The sequence below is a fragment of the Pipistrellus hanaki genome (genome assembly GCF_964339955.1).
Source record: "Pipistrellus hanaki genome assembly, chromosome: 2".
Taxonomy (NCBI): Eukaryota; Metazoa; Chordata; class Mammalia; order Chiroptera; family Vespertilionidae; genus Pipistrellus; species Pipistrellus hanaki.
Genome location: NC_140504.1, coordinates 63441381 through 63458936, shown reverse-complemented (window position 1 = coordinate 63458936; position 17556 = coordinate 63441381). Strand labels below are relative to the sequence as shown.

General features: G+C 32.9%; 1 protein-coding gene across 3 annotated transcripts in view; it reads left to right on the top strand.

Annotated features, from left to right (window-relative positions):
• The window catches only part of NECTIN3 (nectin cell adhesion molecule 3), a 127837-nt gene that overhangs the window by 52916 nt on the left and 57365 nt on the right, over positions 1–17556 (top strand). For all 3 annotated transcript variants that reach the window (XM_084874038.1, XM_084874037.1, XM_084874036.1), the window contains exons 2-5: positions 2401–2742; positions 7348–7644; positions 10614–10731; positions 14559–14710. In XM_084874038.1, coding sequence (XP_084730164.1) covers positions 2401–2742; positions 7348–7644; positions 10614–10731; positions 14559–14710 — 909 coding nt within the window. The remainder of the gene's footprint in view (positions 1–2400; positions 2743–7347; positions 7645–10613; positions 10732–14558; positions 14711–17556) is intronic.

Here is a 17556-nt window from a genome sequence, read left to right as displayed (position 1 = left end):
GCCAAGGAGTAAGTGTGCATTAAGAAGAGGCACCCCTTATTGGCCAGAACTCGAAAAGCATGTAGCAGACATGGTTCTTGAACATCGTCAAAATGGTTATGTAGTGACACGAAGCAAAATACGTATGTTTGCACTTCAGTGGGCCAAATCTAGCCCAGATAATAGCAAAGGATTTAAGGCCACTGTATCCTGGAGTACTAGGTTCTTGGAAAGGCACAATCTGGTACTGAGGCAAAAGACCAAAATTGCACAAAAATTACCTGCAGATCTTGACGGCAAAGTAAGTCTTTTCCATCAATGTGTAATACAACAGCGCAAGAAACGGCTATGCATTAAGTCAGATCGGAAATATGGATGAAACTCCTATGAATTTCGATATGGTTGGAAATAAAACCGTTAATCCAAAAGGTGCAAAAACAGTGTTAATTAAAACAACAGAACATGAGAAGTCCAGTTTTACAGTGGTACTAGCATGTACCGCTGATGGTGCCAAACTAAGACCAATGATTATTTTTAAAAGAAAAACAATGCTGAAAAATCAAGTTCCCTGTTGGAGTTTTTGTACATGTGAATGAAAAAGGATGGATGGATGAAAAAGGGGTAAAGCTATGGCTTGATAATGTATGGAGTAGACAACCAGGTGGACTTCGTCAAGAACGTAGCCTACTGGTGTGGGATATGTTCAGGGCTCATTTAACTACCAGCACAAAGAACAGGCTGGCAAGAATAAACAGAGATGCAGCAGTTATTCCTGGAGGATTGACATCATTGGTACAGCCACTGGATGTGTGCCTAAACAAGCCATTTAAAGATCGCATTAGAGAACAGTGGAATGAGTGGATGGTTAACGGCGAAAAGTTATTCACAAAAGGAGGAAACATGCATGCGCCACAATTGGATGTTTTGTGTAACTTTGTCATAAAAGCCTGAATGATATTACTGAAGAAACAGTAATCAGGTCTTTCAAGAAGTGTGGCATATCAAATTCTTTGGACGGTATGGAGGATGACTTCTTGTGGCAAGATGAAGGGGAAGCCGAAGCTGAAGCCATACCATCTGATTCGGAATTTGATCCATATGATGACTGTCTTACAAATGTACCACAAGAGGTCATTGATGAACTTAAGATGTCAGAAGAAGAACATGATGAGGATTTTGAAGGATTTTAAGCTCACAATGCTCCTCTGCCTAGAAAAACCTCTTATCATCCCAGTCACAAACAAGCGTTTTCTGCAAGTTCTTCATGTAATTTTCTTTCCAGACGATGCCATCATTGTTAATGTTCTCTTTTGGATTTCTTGTTTCTCGGTCAAGTTCATGGCATTGCCATTGTGAAGAGACCTTCCATTTATTGTATCAATGTACGGTATGTTCGAAAAATGTCATTCATTAAAAATTTAATTAAAAAAAGAACTGGTGTTGCCTCGGAAGTGGGGGGTAGTCTTATACAGCGAACATAGGCCTAAACCTATGTTTTAACTGTAAAATTAGGGGTCGTCTTATACGCCCAGTCGTCTTATATGCCGAAATATACGGTACTTCCTAATTTGATTTTGTGGGGTTTTTTGTTTGTTTGTTTGTTTTAGTCAGGATGCTTATGTAAGATATAAACTCTCCAAGGACTATGTTTTATATTTTAATATAGTTGTCAATGATCAGTATTTTATTTGACTTTAGTATTTATGAATATCAGTTTGATTTCTCTTAAAATTACTTAGATTTTGTCTATTGCTTTTAGGAAGGAAATTAGTATTATAAGGAAGAAGTTTGATGTAATTTTATTTTAACTTTCACTTGTGGCATTGTTTTTTCATCTGTGAAATGGGAAAATTTATTTTACTTTTTTGTTTTCTAAATTAGTGTTTTCTGTCAGTTGGTGTATCTTAAGTTTTTTATAAAGATTTTTGATAGAGGGGACCTTCAAAGGAAGATACTTTAGTATTATATGTGGTTGAATATATCCTACATGAAGTAGTTATATATTGCTGAGTAACAAATTACTCTAAAACTTAGTAGCTTTATAAGGACATAGATTTATTATTTTTTAGTTTATTTGGGCCCGGAATCAAATCATGGCTTAGCTAGATTCCTTGCTTCAGAGTCTTATGAGAATGCAGTCAAGGTGTCAGCTAGGGCTGGGATCTCATCTGAAGACTTGACTGGGGAAGGATCTGCTTCCAAATTTACTCTTGACCTAACCTAGTGTTTTTTCCAATGCAACATATATCGTTGGGTATTGATTTAAAAGTCACTCTTTGAGTCTTACATCTAGCCTCAAGGACATGTGTGTGAGTGTGTGAGGGGAAGAAAGGAGGGAGAGTAAAGAAAGGGGAGGAAGATTTTAATACAATATATTTTTATTTTAAGAACTCTACCTTTTTCTTTTTTTCTCTTCTATAGGTGCTTTAGCTGGACCAATTATTGTGGAGCCACATGTCACAGCAGTATGGGGAAAGAATGTTTCATTGAAGTGTTTAATTGAAGTAAATGAAACTATAACCCAAATTTCATGGGAAAAGGTACATGGCAAAGGTTCACAGACTGTTGCAGTTCATCATCCTCAATATGGATTCTCTGTTCAAGGAGAGTATCAGGGAAGAGTCTTGTTTAAAAACTATTCACTTAATGATGCAACAATTACTCTACATAACATAGGATTTTCTGATTCTGGAAAATACATATGCAAAGCTGTTACATTCCCACTTGGAAATGCTCAATCCTCTACAACCGTAACTGTATTAGGTAGGTATGCTTGAATTATGTGTTTTAGTGGTAGTTGTGAAGATTATACTAAAAATATTTTAAAGAATTTAAAATTATTGAACTATATAAATTTAGGTGTAAAATAAAAGAATTCAAATATAGTATTTCAAGTTCTGTATCAAAATCCTTTGATTCTAAGTTCTTAAGTTAAACAAAATCTCGTCTCTACCTACCTATCTATGTAATTGTATGTAGGTCTTGCCTAGTTTACTTTTTTCATGAGATTATTTTACATACTTTCAAAATATATTTTTATTGATTTTAGAGAGGAAGGGAGAGAAAAAGATAGAAATATCAACAATGAGAGAGACTCATTGATCAACTGATGCCTGCATGTCCCCACTGTGGTTCTAGGCCACAACCAGGATATCAAAGGTCGACACTCAACCACTGAGCCACACTAGTTGGGTGTGCCATACTTTTTAAGAAATATGTTTTTATTGCCCTAACTGGTTTGGCTCAGTGGATAGAGCATCGGGCTGAGGACTAAAGAGTCCTGAGTTTGATTCCAGTCAAGGTCACATGCCAGGTTGCAGACTTGATCCCCAGTAGGGGTCATGCAGAAGGCAGCCTATAAGTTATTCTCTCTCATCATTGATGTTTCTATCTCTCTCTCCCTCTCCCTTCCTCTCTGAAATATATATATATATATATAATGTTTTTATTAATTTTGGAGAGAGAGAATGAAGAGAAATAAACATCAGTGTGAGAGAGAAACATTGATGAGTTTCCTCCTGTAAGCATTCCAACTGGGGACCAAATCTGTAACTGAAGCATGTTACTGACTGAATCATACAGACGATCTTTTGGTGCATGGGATGAGGCTCAACCAATTGAGCCACAGCAGTCAGGGCTCTTTGCCATACTTACTTTCTGTCAAGTTTTCACCTTGTAATTAAATTAAAACCTTTAAATAGCTTTTTAATTTTTTAAAATGACTTTCTTCTTGGAGCCATTGACACCTCAGGTTTGTTTCAAATAAAATTTTATTTCTGCTATCATGGATTTGCATAGCTATTTGCATCCTGTGCTATTGTTCCTAATGAAAGATCTTTTCTGTCTGATAACTTTTAAAGTTTATTGTGTAATTTAGAATGAGCTAATGTATTAGCATTAAGATAGCCACTTGCAGTGAAAGATAAAACAATTTGGAAATGCTGGTGAGTACTTTTGAATAATAGAATAAGGATTAAGGAGTTATAGTACCTTAGACATTTATACCCAAAGTGGGACTCCTTTAATGGGGCAGTCTTTGATCCAGATTTGTCAGGTCTGCTGATAGCTCTCCCTACTCCATCCTTTTTCTTCATTTTTCTCCCAGATGTTACTCTCCAATAAGCCTTTAGTAGTCCTTACTTGGTTTCAGTGTCTGCTTTCAGAGAATCAAATAAGTACATAGCACCTAGCATTTAATGCAGTAACTTTAGGGTCTCTTGAATGCAGGAAAACAATTTTGTTATATATATATTTGCATTGAGAGATAGTATGCAAAAATAGAAGTAAAATAAAATTTTTGAGGAATTTATATGTTTAAGGCACTATCCTATGAGTTGTGAGGAAATATAATTTACATTCATGAAAATTGCTATTTTTGAGAAATATTTTGATTGGAAGCCAAGGCATAAATATCTGAAAAATCAAGTACAGGCCATTAGGGTAAAAAAGTTCAGTGTCTAAGAACATAATAAATAGTTTGTATATGGAAGAGAGAGCTAGTGGAAATAATTTATTTTTGCTTTAAATTTTAGGAATTTCTCCTAAATTAATGCAGTACTCAGTGCTTTAAAACTCAAGACTGTTTACAGTATAAGACTAATCATAATTTTACCCATGCTTCTTTAACTTAATCTATTTCATTCATTTCTGTTCCCCTCGCAGAACTCAAATTTTATAATCCTAGTAAACTATTTGTAGTTCTTTTAACACCTATTCACGTTTTTTATGTTTGTCCTTATGCCTGGATTGCCTTGTTTTTCCATCTATCTCTCTCTTCCTACATTCTTTTATTTAACCACTGTCCATCAAAACACATTCTTTTGGATGCCATTCTTGAAGATCTACTCCCTCCACAATTTGATGATTTTTATTCTTTTGCCATTGTATCTCGAGCATGACTATATTGTAGCAGTTACCATACTGTTCATTATTTTTCCCTCACTGTAAACATGTGGGCTACACCTTTACACTTTAAAATATAACATGATATCCCTCAAGCCTGTAACAGTCCCTAGTATATAGCAGTCTCATACATTAATTTTATTTAAGAAGGATATAGGAATGGGTTGGTGAACTTGTCAGTTTAGAAATGTTTTTTATAAACAATAGTTGCTAGTTCTTGAGTGGTGGGTAGGTTTGGGGTAGGCAAAAAAGGAAAGAAGTATAGGGAATGAACTAACATAGGCAGGCAGAAAACAGTACACATTAGGGCAGAATTTCTTTAAAGTCAGCATTGTTGAAATTTGGGCCTGGAATTTGTTGAGTTGTGCTATCCTATTCATTGTAGACCGGTTAGCAGCATTCATGGCGTTTAACCGCTAGATGCTCCTTGTTTCCCTGAAAATAAGACAGTGTCTTATATTAATTTTTGCTCCCAACGATGCGCTAGGTCTTATGTTCAGGGGATGTCTTATTTTTCCATGAAGAAGAATATGGTACACATTTATTGTTAAATGAAAATAAAGGAAATGTATTACCTGTATACGGTACGGTAGTATGGTAGTTGTCAACACAAACCAGACAAACTGTGAATCCTACAGTATCAAGAATTTACTCATTTATTCAATGACAATCATGTCATCATCTTCTGGAACATCATCATAACAATCCAATTCCTGACTTTCCTGGTGAATTTCTTGTGACTCCATTTCTTTCAGAATCAGTGGGCCAAATCTCTCATGTTTAGTCTAGGGGGGCTTATTTTCGGGGGATGCCTTATATTTCACTCAGAAGGAAACCTGTAAGTAGGTCTTATTTTCAGAGGATGTCTTATTTTCGGGGAAACACGGTAGTACATAGCAGTTCCTCATTTATGATAACTTAGAATATCATCAGACATTGCCAAGTGTCTTTTGAGAGAGTGGGTAAGTGGAATACTCACTGTTGAGAACCCTCATTAGTAGAAACATTGAGTAATTTGTTGATTGTTCAAAGAATTAAAGTCTAGAAAGGTAGAGTAGGACCACATTAAAGTAATTTGAATGATAGGATGGGAAATTTGACCTGTATATTACTAGAAATTTGAACTTATTGTGCAATGTTGTGCTGCTTCTCACCTCCATTCTGTTCTCAGGCTCTTGCTGTTTTAAAGTGTCGTTCATGAACTAACAGCATTGATATCACTTTGGAGCTTTTAAAATACAGGATTTCAGATACATATCAAACTTATTGAGTGACAATTCTACATTTTATCAGAATCCCTAAATGATTTGGTGCACAGTAAAGTTTGAGAAACACTGCTCTGACCACCTTTTCATCTTGCTTAGAGGATTAACTAACTTAGACCTGATTTAGGTAGTAATGTGATAAAAGTTGTGATTCAGGATGATCAGTCTGGTGTTTTTTATTAATTAAAATGAAGAGGTCCTGAAATTATAATGTCTCAGCCATGAGGTTGTGAGGGCTTGAAATTCATTTACTAATTTCTGCCACTTGACTGAAGAAGGGAGCTATTATAAAGGAAAAACTAGCAGATCTTTGTAACTGGCTGAATATAAGAAATAAGGGAGGTTTGAACAATAACATTTCTTGAACCTTGGTGATTGAGTAAATTATGTTACCATTAATTTAAATGGGCATTTCTTTGAAAAATAGGTGTTAGCAATTTGTAGCAAGATGATAGATAGTTCAACATTTGTAGGTTGTTTTTTTGTGGGTTTTTTTTTTTCTTTGAGTTCTAAAATATATAGGCAAAATACAGAATTTCAAATGCATATCAAACTTATTGAGTGGCAAATGGTTAGGAAATGTAGAGTCAAGCCTTGTTGGAGGAAATTAGGGATCATCTGGGTAAGTAGTGTTTATCAGATAAAAGTTTTTAAGGGAGATATAAAACATGATTGAAGGCCTTTGATAGAAAGTGTTTAACATTAAGGTTACTTATACCAGGAAAGAAAAAAATAGGTGGCATTCACAGTCCATTAAATATGTATTAGTGATATTCTGTTTTAATAGTGTCATTCTATACTTACATTTTTATTTTTAAATATGCTTTATATATTTTTGCTGCACAAATGAATCATTAAATATTAGAACTACCTTTTTTTTTTTTTCAGAGGAATAATACCTTTAATTTTATAGTGAAAATTATGGTCCATTTCACAGTAATTTTTTGGATATGCTAATTTTGAGAAGGACTCATCTGTCACTAGGAAAGCCATTGTTGTAATATTTTTATAAGATCTTGGCTTCTTATTTGTCCTGGCTCATGATCATCTTTTATTCCAAGACTTACCATTAAAGTGTGTGCCTATACTTTATATGTAGTTACTCCTAAATTTTTGAAATATGTATACATGTGGCTTGGAAGGATATAAATATATTCTTAATTGACATGTAACTTCTTTTTTTTTTTTTTAATTTGAATAGTTGAACCCACTGTGAGCTTGATAAAAGGGCCAGATTCTTTAATTGATGGAGGAAACGAAACAGTAGCAGCCATTTGTATTGCAGCAACTGGGAAACCAGTTGCACATATTAACTGGGAAGGTGATCTTGGTGAAGTGGAGTCCACTACAACTTCCTTTCCAAATGAAACAGCCACAATTGTCAGCCAGTACAAGCTGTTTCCAACCAGATTTGCTAGAGGAAGGCGAATTACTTGTGTTGTAAAACATCCAGCCTTGGAAAAGGATATCCGATATTCTTTCATATTGGATATACAATGTAAGTAAATTGTAGTATTTGCTTTTTAAACGTGATGCTTTTTGTTCTTATTTTCTTTCTTTTAAATTATTCTGTATCAAACTGTTTAATTTTAATATTTAGTAATCAGAAATTCTTAGAGGTTTTCCTTACTGACATTTTCCCCCCCCCCCTAAATTTTAAAAAATAGATATTTTTGTGGAAATTTCATTTAACCAGAGCAGTTTTTATCAGTTTTTAAAGATGGACAATGATACTAAAGTTATTCTCTCACTTAGAATTATTTAGCTTTATCCTTTTTTAGACCTTAAAAATAAGGTGGGCTTAAGCAAATTGTGAAAATTTATACTTCAAAATATAGAGAGACAAACTTCTCCAATCAAATTATTTTAATTTATTTATTGATTAAGGTATCACATATTTATCCTCATCCCCCCTTTCCCATCCCAAACCCCTCCCCATGTATGCCTACCCCCTGTTGTCCATGACCACTGGTTAGGCTCATATGCTTGCACACAAGTCCTTTGGTTGATATCTCTCACTACCCCCACCCTCCCCTACCTTCCCTCTAAGGTCTGACAGTCTGATCTATGCTTCCTTGTCTCAGGGTCTGTTCTTGTTCATCAGTCTATGTTGTTCATCATTTCCCCTAAATGAATGAGATCATGTGCTACTAGAAATACACTAATAAGAACCGAAAATGAGACAAGCAATAATGGTTATGCTGAGAGATAAATGAATCAGTCTGTAGTGAGTTTCTTTCTGGGCCAACAGTTCTTTTGAGTCCCAATTTCAATGTCAAACAGTTCCTTATGTGTACATGTCAGCAATGATATTTCAGTTCTGGATGGTGGACAAATGATGGTAATGCAGGTCCGACCCTCTTTGGTTTGGTCGTGGGCAACCTGCAGGACGCACAGCTGCTGACTGTGCGTCGCTGCAGGTTACTGATGGCAAGGCGTCGTCAGTGTCTTCCATCTCTGGACTGTTTCTCTTCTGTCTTCATGGCTGGAGTAGTCCCGTCAATTCCTCTCTGTTCCAGGAATCCAATCCCATTATTTTAGCTATTATTCAATTTTATTAATGTGCCACCCGTGATTACTTTTTTCTCAGCAAGAAGCTTTTACTTCCTAAATACATTTAAATTATTTTGAAAAATCTATATTCTTTCAATATTCAAATCCAATTTTATTGATTGTGTAAGATTCTCGTATAGGCAAAACAATATTTTAGACACATCATTGGGATAATAATCATTATAGATAAGCTTAAAGTTGGCCTATCTTGTATTTTTTGTTACGGGATACTCTGTTGTGTTTATATTTGTGTGTGTGTATGTAAACCTTTCCCTTTTATATTTTTGCATAGCGTTTTAAAAGTTGAGCAAGAGAAAAACTGATGGTGTAGATCATTAAGAGCAAAGAAAATGAAAATTAAGCATATTAGAAATAAAATTTGGAGAAGTATTTAGGTCCTATTGTTATTTCCTTCATTGCATAGATCATAAATGTAGATAGGTTTATGAAGTTCTGATTTTTGTGGGTTTTTTTTAAATATTAATGCATGGTATTTAAAATTAAACTTGGTGTAATGGTTTCTAAGGCTAATTCTAAGGATTTTTAAAAAATGTTTTTAAGATTAAACTTGAGAAGATACCTATGTGAATGTTATTACTATTGTATTCTTAAATATGAGTACCTTGTCACCTTACTTCTGAGGAGAATCCAATTGAATTTTCCCCCCTTTCTTACCTAATTTTCAGACTCTTTTTTCCTTTTTCTTGTAAAATCTAGATGTTAATTGTAAGCACTATTGATATTTTTCTCAGGTATATTTTCCTTTTTTGTATCTAATCATAAGTGAAATGTTCCTCAATTTGTATTATGTATATTATTTTTATTTGTTTAAATGCAATCATAAATATATAAATACATTTTTTCTAGTATAAGGTATTGTAATTTTTATTTAGATTTATTAGCATGCTCCTAAAATATTGGTAGAGTGCTTGTGGCTTTTTCCTATTAATAGGGACTTATAAAGTATGTGAACAAAGTTTTAAGAAGATAAAATATTTTATCTAAAATTCATATCTCTCAAAATCTGGAGGTATTCTTTGGGGATATGTTAGTATCTCTCCCCTCCTTTTAAAATAAATTAAACTTACAGATATCTATACTCTTCTTTCAGCAACTTTTTAGTACCAATTTTAAGTTTCAAAAATGCTTGTTAATTCTTGGAATTTATAAGAGGCGGGAATTGCTTCTTTAGAATTCTAAAGTAATTGTATCTTAGTGAAAATTTAATTTTTTACTACTTTTTTATAAACCTTGCTTGATAGTAGGTCAAGCTTTTCTGGCATAGTTAAAGACTAATATAGTCTCTCTCTAACCTCTCATCTAACCATGTACTATTCATATAATGTAATGTGTAGCTCACAGAAACATGGAGGGGTCCCTATACCTTGTATTAGTTCCTTAAGGAAGTGTTTCATGGCATCCCCAATCTCATTCCGATCTATATTAAGCCCTTCCTCTTGTCTTCTCTCATAGCATCCTATTATTTTCCATAATAGGTTTTAGGTAAATAGTTTTAAATGCCATGTCTCATTATTGAATTAAGAACTGAAATGTATTTTCATATATATATATATATATATGAAAATACATTTCAGTATATGAAAATTATATATATATAATTTTGCTTTTGGTGATTATAGATTTGTGGATATTCTTACATTCAGTGTTTATAATAACAGTTGTAGGTGCTTATAATTGCTTAATGTTTGGGTACTCACTGTTCATTTATTTACTCATTTGGTCAACTAATATTTATTGAGTACTGTCTTCTACATTGGTTATATGTCCATTGAGAAAAGAAAAATTTATTTCTATTCTTCTAAAGTTTAATTTACTATGTTTATGCTTTACCATTTTATATTGTATTTATCATTAACATAAAATAATCTGTTCTGTCATAAATTTATTTTATAGATGCTCCCGAAGTTTCAGTAACTGGCTATGATGGAAATTGGTTTGTAGGAAGAAGAGGTGTTAATCTCAAGTGTAATGCTGATGCAAATCCACCACCCTTCAAATCTGTGTGGAGCAGGTAATAATGTTAGATACTTCTAAAATTATTTATTTAAAAATGAAAAGAATTTTTAAGTACTTAAAGTTGTCTTTTATCAGTGTAATACATGATTATTTTAATAGGTGAAAATTAAATTAAATTAAGGGGTTTAAGGTTCTATTGCACCTTTTCCCACCTTCCTACCAACCACAGTTCTCTTCCTCAGAGGCTACTTTAGCAGTTCCTCTGGTAGTTACCATTATAGGTCTTAAATTGCTCCTTCTTCATTTAGTCATTTTTAATGCCACCTACTCACTTATTATGGTAGATGAAAATTTAATTTTATATCTATTTCTTCACACATGCACATACCCATATACATATTCCTACCTTTTGTAATCCCAATGAGATTAAGTTTCCTTTTTTCAAATGTATTTTTATTGATTTCAGAGAGAATGGGTGAGGAAGAAAGAAAAATATCAATGATGAGAGAGAATCATTGATTGGCTGCTTCCTGCATGCCCCCTAAGCGGGATCAAGCCTCCAACCCAGGCATGTGCCCTTGACCAGAATCGAAACCAGGACCTTTCAGTCCACAGGCCTATGCTGTAGCTATTGAACCAAACTGGCTAGGGCAAGATTAAATTACTTTTAGTGGAATTTTGTAATTGTTGTTTGCCTCTCTGTGACAGGTAAATATTATTTAGTGAGGGCTAAGTAGTGTATTGAAATTCTATTTTCCTTTGTATAAGCTATTTTCCCTGAAGCTAGTAATTGGCTTGTTTTTACTTGTGTAGCTTACTATATCCATAATTCTCTTTAATTATGAAATTTCAACTATTACAATAAGATTTTCATTCATATTTCTCAATATATAGGCACCCTTTCAATCTAGAGAGTTATATTTTTCAACTGTGGATAATTTTTTTTGTTCATTTCTCCTTTTTATTTTTCTGTTTGCTCTTACTGAAAATTCTACTTATTATATACTGAATACACTTTATTATTTTTCAAATTTTATTCTCTGTAAGAGACTTACTTGATTTCCCCCCTCTCCTTCCCCTCTATCCCCATTAAGAAAATAATTGAGGCATACTTTTATTTTCTAAGAGCATTTTCTTATACTCTGCTCATTTTCATAGCATACTTTTCTTAGTTTATGGGTATAGTATCTTCTTATTTTTTCCCAGGGATACTAGAGTTCTTTCCTCTGCAAAGACTTCTTTTTTTCTACCTATTGTTTCCTATTTCCTACTATTTCTTTGTTTTGTTTTCTGTCTTTCATTTTGTAGATATTACTTAATTTTCTCAGTTGTCTAATTATTTCACAGAAATGCATTAAGTTAAAATGCTGACCAGAAACACTTCCCATAGAAGGGATTACTCATTAGGTAGATTTCACTCAGAGTGATCAAGTAGAGAGGTGTTTATTTCCTTGGGGGAGCTTCTGATGTTACCCATGGGAAGGTGAAAATCCTTTTTTATGGCCATTCAGTTTATTTATTGAATTAACCTTCTTTCTTTTACCTAAACATAAATGCCTGGTATCTGCACAGAGTTGGGCGTAGTCTATTGTTTTGTTTTTTTCAACTTTCAATTAATGTTCTTATCTCTAAGTCTCTTGCCTCACTCTGGCGTTCTGTAGTACAGTGAGCCAAGCTCCAAATCTGTTTGGAGTTTTTTGGACCAAATTGGCTGCTTGGTCATCCATAAGCACTTCTTTAGCCCAAAACAGCTTTTCAACCTGGTGCTGTTGATATTTTGGGCTAGATTAATCTTTTTTGTGTGTGGGAAGCAGACCTATAAATTGTAGGGTGTTTAGAGCATCCCTGACCTCTAATCTCTAGAGCCAGTATCACCTCATCTCCCCACCTCCTCCTTTCCTCCCACCCCAGTTGCTGCAACCAGAAATGTTTCATCATTTGTTTTCTGTCTCCTAAAAGTTTGTTGAAATATCTTATCTGATGAATTCTGTCTCCTGTTCTCTTTCTTCTCATAGGTTTTTAATAGCTTTAATTCATTTAACTCTTGTTTTAGGTGGGATTTTGTGAGAGCAAGGAAAAGAGTATATTTGGTCTATCTGTTGCCTTTAAGCAAATATACAGTTGTAAATGTAGGGAAGGCCTTTTAATTTACATTTCCTTAAAAGTGGGAAGTAGTCATTGGTTAAAATATGTAATCAAGTATTTCTAAAAGTGATACAATTCTGGATTCTTATCCTAATGTCTTTATTTGGAAATGTCTTTTTTTGAGGAAGTTATAATAGTACTTCTATAGTTTTTGTGAGGGTAGAGACAATGAATATAAATAATATAACAGGTACAAGAGCATAGAAGGTGTTTAGAATGTCATTTGTTACGAGTCCAATGTGATATTTAGATTTTTCTTAGTGTGGTTCATATGAATAAGTAATTTAAAGGATCATAAAACATTTTTATATTTTTCAGAATTAAAGGGATTTGAATTTTGTGTCCAAAGTAGAGATAGTTGGAAAAATAGATATAGTTTATATTTATTCTTTTCCTCTTAGTAAAAGAGTTTTCCTTTTAAGCTGTTATTTATAAAAATGTTCTTTCCAAAGTTCTCATATGTTGGTAGTTTTTGTTTTGTCAACCATTAGATTGCTCTTATTTTTCATTGCTAAATTAAAATACTGGCAACTGTAAAAGATTTACAGATTTTTCTTCCATCTACTACCCTATGGATCACAGAATGAAATCATCCCTCCTATTATTCTCCAGTGTTGAGTTGCTCCATTCTACCTTTTTATTCTTTGTTTTTATTTTCATTGTAATGAGTGGTTGGTCTCCTACTATGAATTTAGGTCATTGAAGGCAAGCATCAGATATTTAGTTTTGCATCTAGCAACACAGCAGAGGACAGTAAGGTAAATAGTGAAAGGCTGAGTGAGGAAGTGAATGAACTTTTTGAAAATCTGCCCAAGTCAAACTATAGTAATTGGGTTTACTTGACTTTTTAATCTCTTATCTTAAAAAAAAAAAAAAAAGTAATTTATACATTTAGAACCAGTTTCAAAAGAAAAACCTATTGATGGGGAGTTTTATTTTGTACCCCAAGGTTGGAAAAATGATATGTAATAATATGCTTAATTCCATTGTAATGAATGGCTTTAGTGTTCTTATAGTGGAATTTTATTCCCATTGTGATTTATGGTAACATACTATTATAGATAGGACTGACCGAGTTAGTGTAGGCACCATTGGTTTTTACTGTCACAAACGTCCAACTTACAAATGAAATTATTTTATTAGACAACCCTTCTTGGTGGTTTAAAAACTAACTGTCTTTGTGTATTTGTTGTTGTTGTTAATCTTCATACAAGAATATTTTTTCCCATTGATTTTTTTTAAAGAGACTGAAAGGGAGGGGTAAGGTGGGGGAAAGAGAAACATTTATGTGAAAGAGACACATCGATTGGTTGCCTCATGCAAGCACCCCAACCAGGACCGGAAATTGGACCTGTGACCTTTCAATGTGTGGGCCAGAACTCTAACCACCGAGAAACACCAGCCATGGCCAAAACTAACCATCTTTAGATGGAGCATAGCACAGATTTGTTCTGCATTAAATGATGCTTTTAAATATGTTACAGAACGTGCTAAACACATCATGTACTTAAATGAGATAATGACCCATTAAGAGAATTGTAGATGAAAGAATTCTTAATGGACTTTATTAGTTCAACTTTATTAAATTAAAAGTTCATAATTTAGTACATGCTTCATTTTACAGTGACTTTTACACATAGGATTCTGGTTCTTTCACTAACATCTTAAAAGTTAAACAGCTATCAATAAGTAGAGACTAAAGATAAATAAAATATTTTTATGCTTTTTCAAATCTAGGTTGGATGGACAGTGGCCTGATGGTTTATTGGCTTCAGACAATACTCTTCATTTTGTCCATCCACTGACTTTCAATTATTCTGGTGTTTATGTCTGTAAAGTCACCAATTCCCTTGGTCAAAGAAGTGATCAAAAGGTCATCTACATTTCAGGTAAGTTAATATCTACTTACAAAATGGGTTGCTTGAATTATTCCTATTTTGACAATCATAACAATAATACTATAATCATGGTGGTAATTTATACTTGTGAAGATATAGATTCCTCAATCTGTGATTTTCCAAATAATCTAAAAATATAATAAAGTAATCCTATCTGAAATACACGTGCAAAGTGGCATTCCTTAAAGAAATATCAAAATGTTTATGCAACAACTTTAAGACCTAAATAGTTAAATTTACAGTTCAGTTGTATTAATTACTTTCATAAGCAGTGTGTGCCTTTCTACGTTCTTTACACCAAGAACAAGCACTGGGATTTTTTTTGTCTTGGGTTGGATACTCTGCACAAATATATGGTAAATAAAGTAGAATATCAACTTTAATGACCTGGCTTGTCAAATAACATTGTCACTCAGTAGGTTACTATGCCATATTGGTTACTGAGAGGTAAAAAAGGAATACTACTGAAAATGTTATAATGAGTTAAATTTTAGATTTTTTTTTTATTTTTATTTTTAGTCTTTAAGCCACTAAGAACTTAAATATTTCACATTCCATTTGTTTTGCTGTGAAAGTTCTTGTTAATCTGACAGTATAAATTTGAATATTCACAAAATATAATTAGAGTTAAAAGCATTGTTTTCTGGGTGAGGCTGTAAGTAATAAGTTGTCAATGGAATTCTTATTTATACCAATTATGTAAACTATTTTGAACATCTCTTGACTGACTATAAGAATCAGCAGTCTTTATGCCTAATACATGGAAAACTAAAGAAAAAGGAAGAGAACCTTGAGAAATGCAGGTTTGTATGGTAATTCTATAATAGGTAGTTAGGATATTCATTTCTGCTCAAATCTAAAACTAAATCAATTAAAGATTATAGAGAAATTTTAAGTTTGCTTTTATGTTATATTCTCAGTCCTTATATGATGATCACTCAATCTAAGAAAAGTCTCCCATATTTCTCATCACAATTTGTAATTGTATGTTCATTTATTTACTTGCCTATCCTCACATTTAAACAATTTGTGTTCACTTAATTTACCACTTAGTTTTAATGCCTGACATATGATAGGGGCTCTTTTTTTTTTTTTTTTCCATGAATCTCACAAGAAGTTTAGAGCTCTGTACATCCCTACCTCTCCCTTTCTTCCAGTAACAGTGCTTTGGTGGAAATCTGAGTAAGATTAAATATTAGTATACTCTCTTTCTTCCCTTAGAGATTTTTTTTAAATTAAAAAACAAAAGAATCTTAAAGCCACAGGAAATATATATTTAAAATGTACTTATTTAAGGACTACTTACTTTTTTGTGTATTGTGCAAAATTTGGTGTGAGATATTACTTGTAAATCTTAGACTCAATGTTTTATGATTATGTAATATTTTAAATATTAGGGCTCAATTTGGGAAATTTTAAATATACTGATTACATTGGTGATAATCCTCAATTAATATATTTTGGCATTCTGGATCCACTTCCTAGTACTTCTGACTTTTGTGTCAGGAGTATTATTATTAATGGTTATTAACCCACTGTAGAGGTATAGACAGACACAATTTAACATTCAAAATTAGGGTCCTGATCTTTCTCCTGCCCTTTGCCACCAAATCTCTTCCTCCCTTATTGGTTGCTCTTTCCCTCTCGTTTGAGGATATAATCCTTGATACTTACCTTATAATATGACTTTTTTCTTATACCCTATTCAGTCCATCAACAAATCGATACTAGCTTTCCCATTCTATTATATACAGAACCTTACCACTTCTCCACTACTACTTCAAATATTGTGGTCCAAGCCATCAGCAACTCTTATACTTAACTATTAGAACAGCCATTTAATTGTTCTACTTTTAATCTCTTATCAAATGAGCAGCCAGAATGATGCTTTTAAAGGATATGTCAGATCATGCCACTCCTCTCTTTTAAACCTTCCTCTCTTTTAAACTTTCCATTCTCACTTCCTTTAAGTCTTTATCAAATATCACCTTTACAATTGTATTTAAAATAGAAACCTCTCTCTTCTTGCCTCTACTAGTTGCTGTCTTCCTTTTCTGACTTATTTTTCTTTACTGTACTTATTGCCATGTGACATACTACATATTTTATTTTATTTTATTTATATACTTGTCTCTTTTTACTCCAACGAGAACATAAGTCCTAAGAGGGCAGGATTTTTGCCTGCTATAATTACTACTACATTCTCATCATCAGCAATAATAATAATGATAATAATGCTTATTAGCACATAGTAGGTGTTCAGTGGACTTTTGTTGCATAAATGGATAAATATGAGAAGGAAGCAATCAGGAAAGATTTAAAAATTCAGAATCTATGTAACTTCTTCTTCTTTTTTTTTTTTTCACAAAGTAACTGGTAATAACACATTTTTTTTTTATCATTCTCTACTAAGTCTCCTAAGAGTAAATATGAAAAATCACAGGCTTTTTTCTTTTTACCACTAAGAACTTAAGAAAAAGATAGCATAGTTTTCTTCAAGAAATAGACTTTATTTTTTTTTCCACAGTGCTTAATAAAATACATTATTCTGAGTTTATTTAAATATTCTAAGAGCTTCTTAGGAATATATCAAGTATCCTACATAAAATGTTGCCTTTCCAAATGACTAATAAAGCTTAGTTGGCTTTTATTACAATAAAAGGTCATAATTCACACAGAGCACATTATCAAACAGTTAATCTTTTTCATTGGAACTTTTTTTAACCTCAGTATTAAAATTGGTATTTATAATTTTCAGAAATGATTAAAAATATCTGTTAAAGGAATGTCTTATGACTGGAGACTAAAAGTTCTACTCAGAACAAATAGCAACCCAG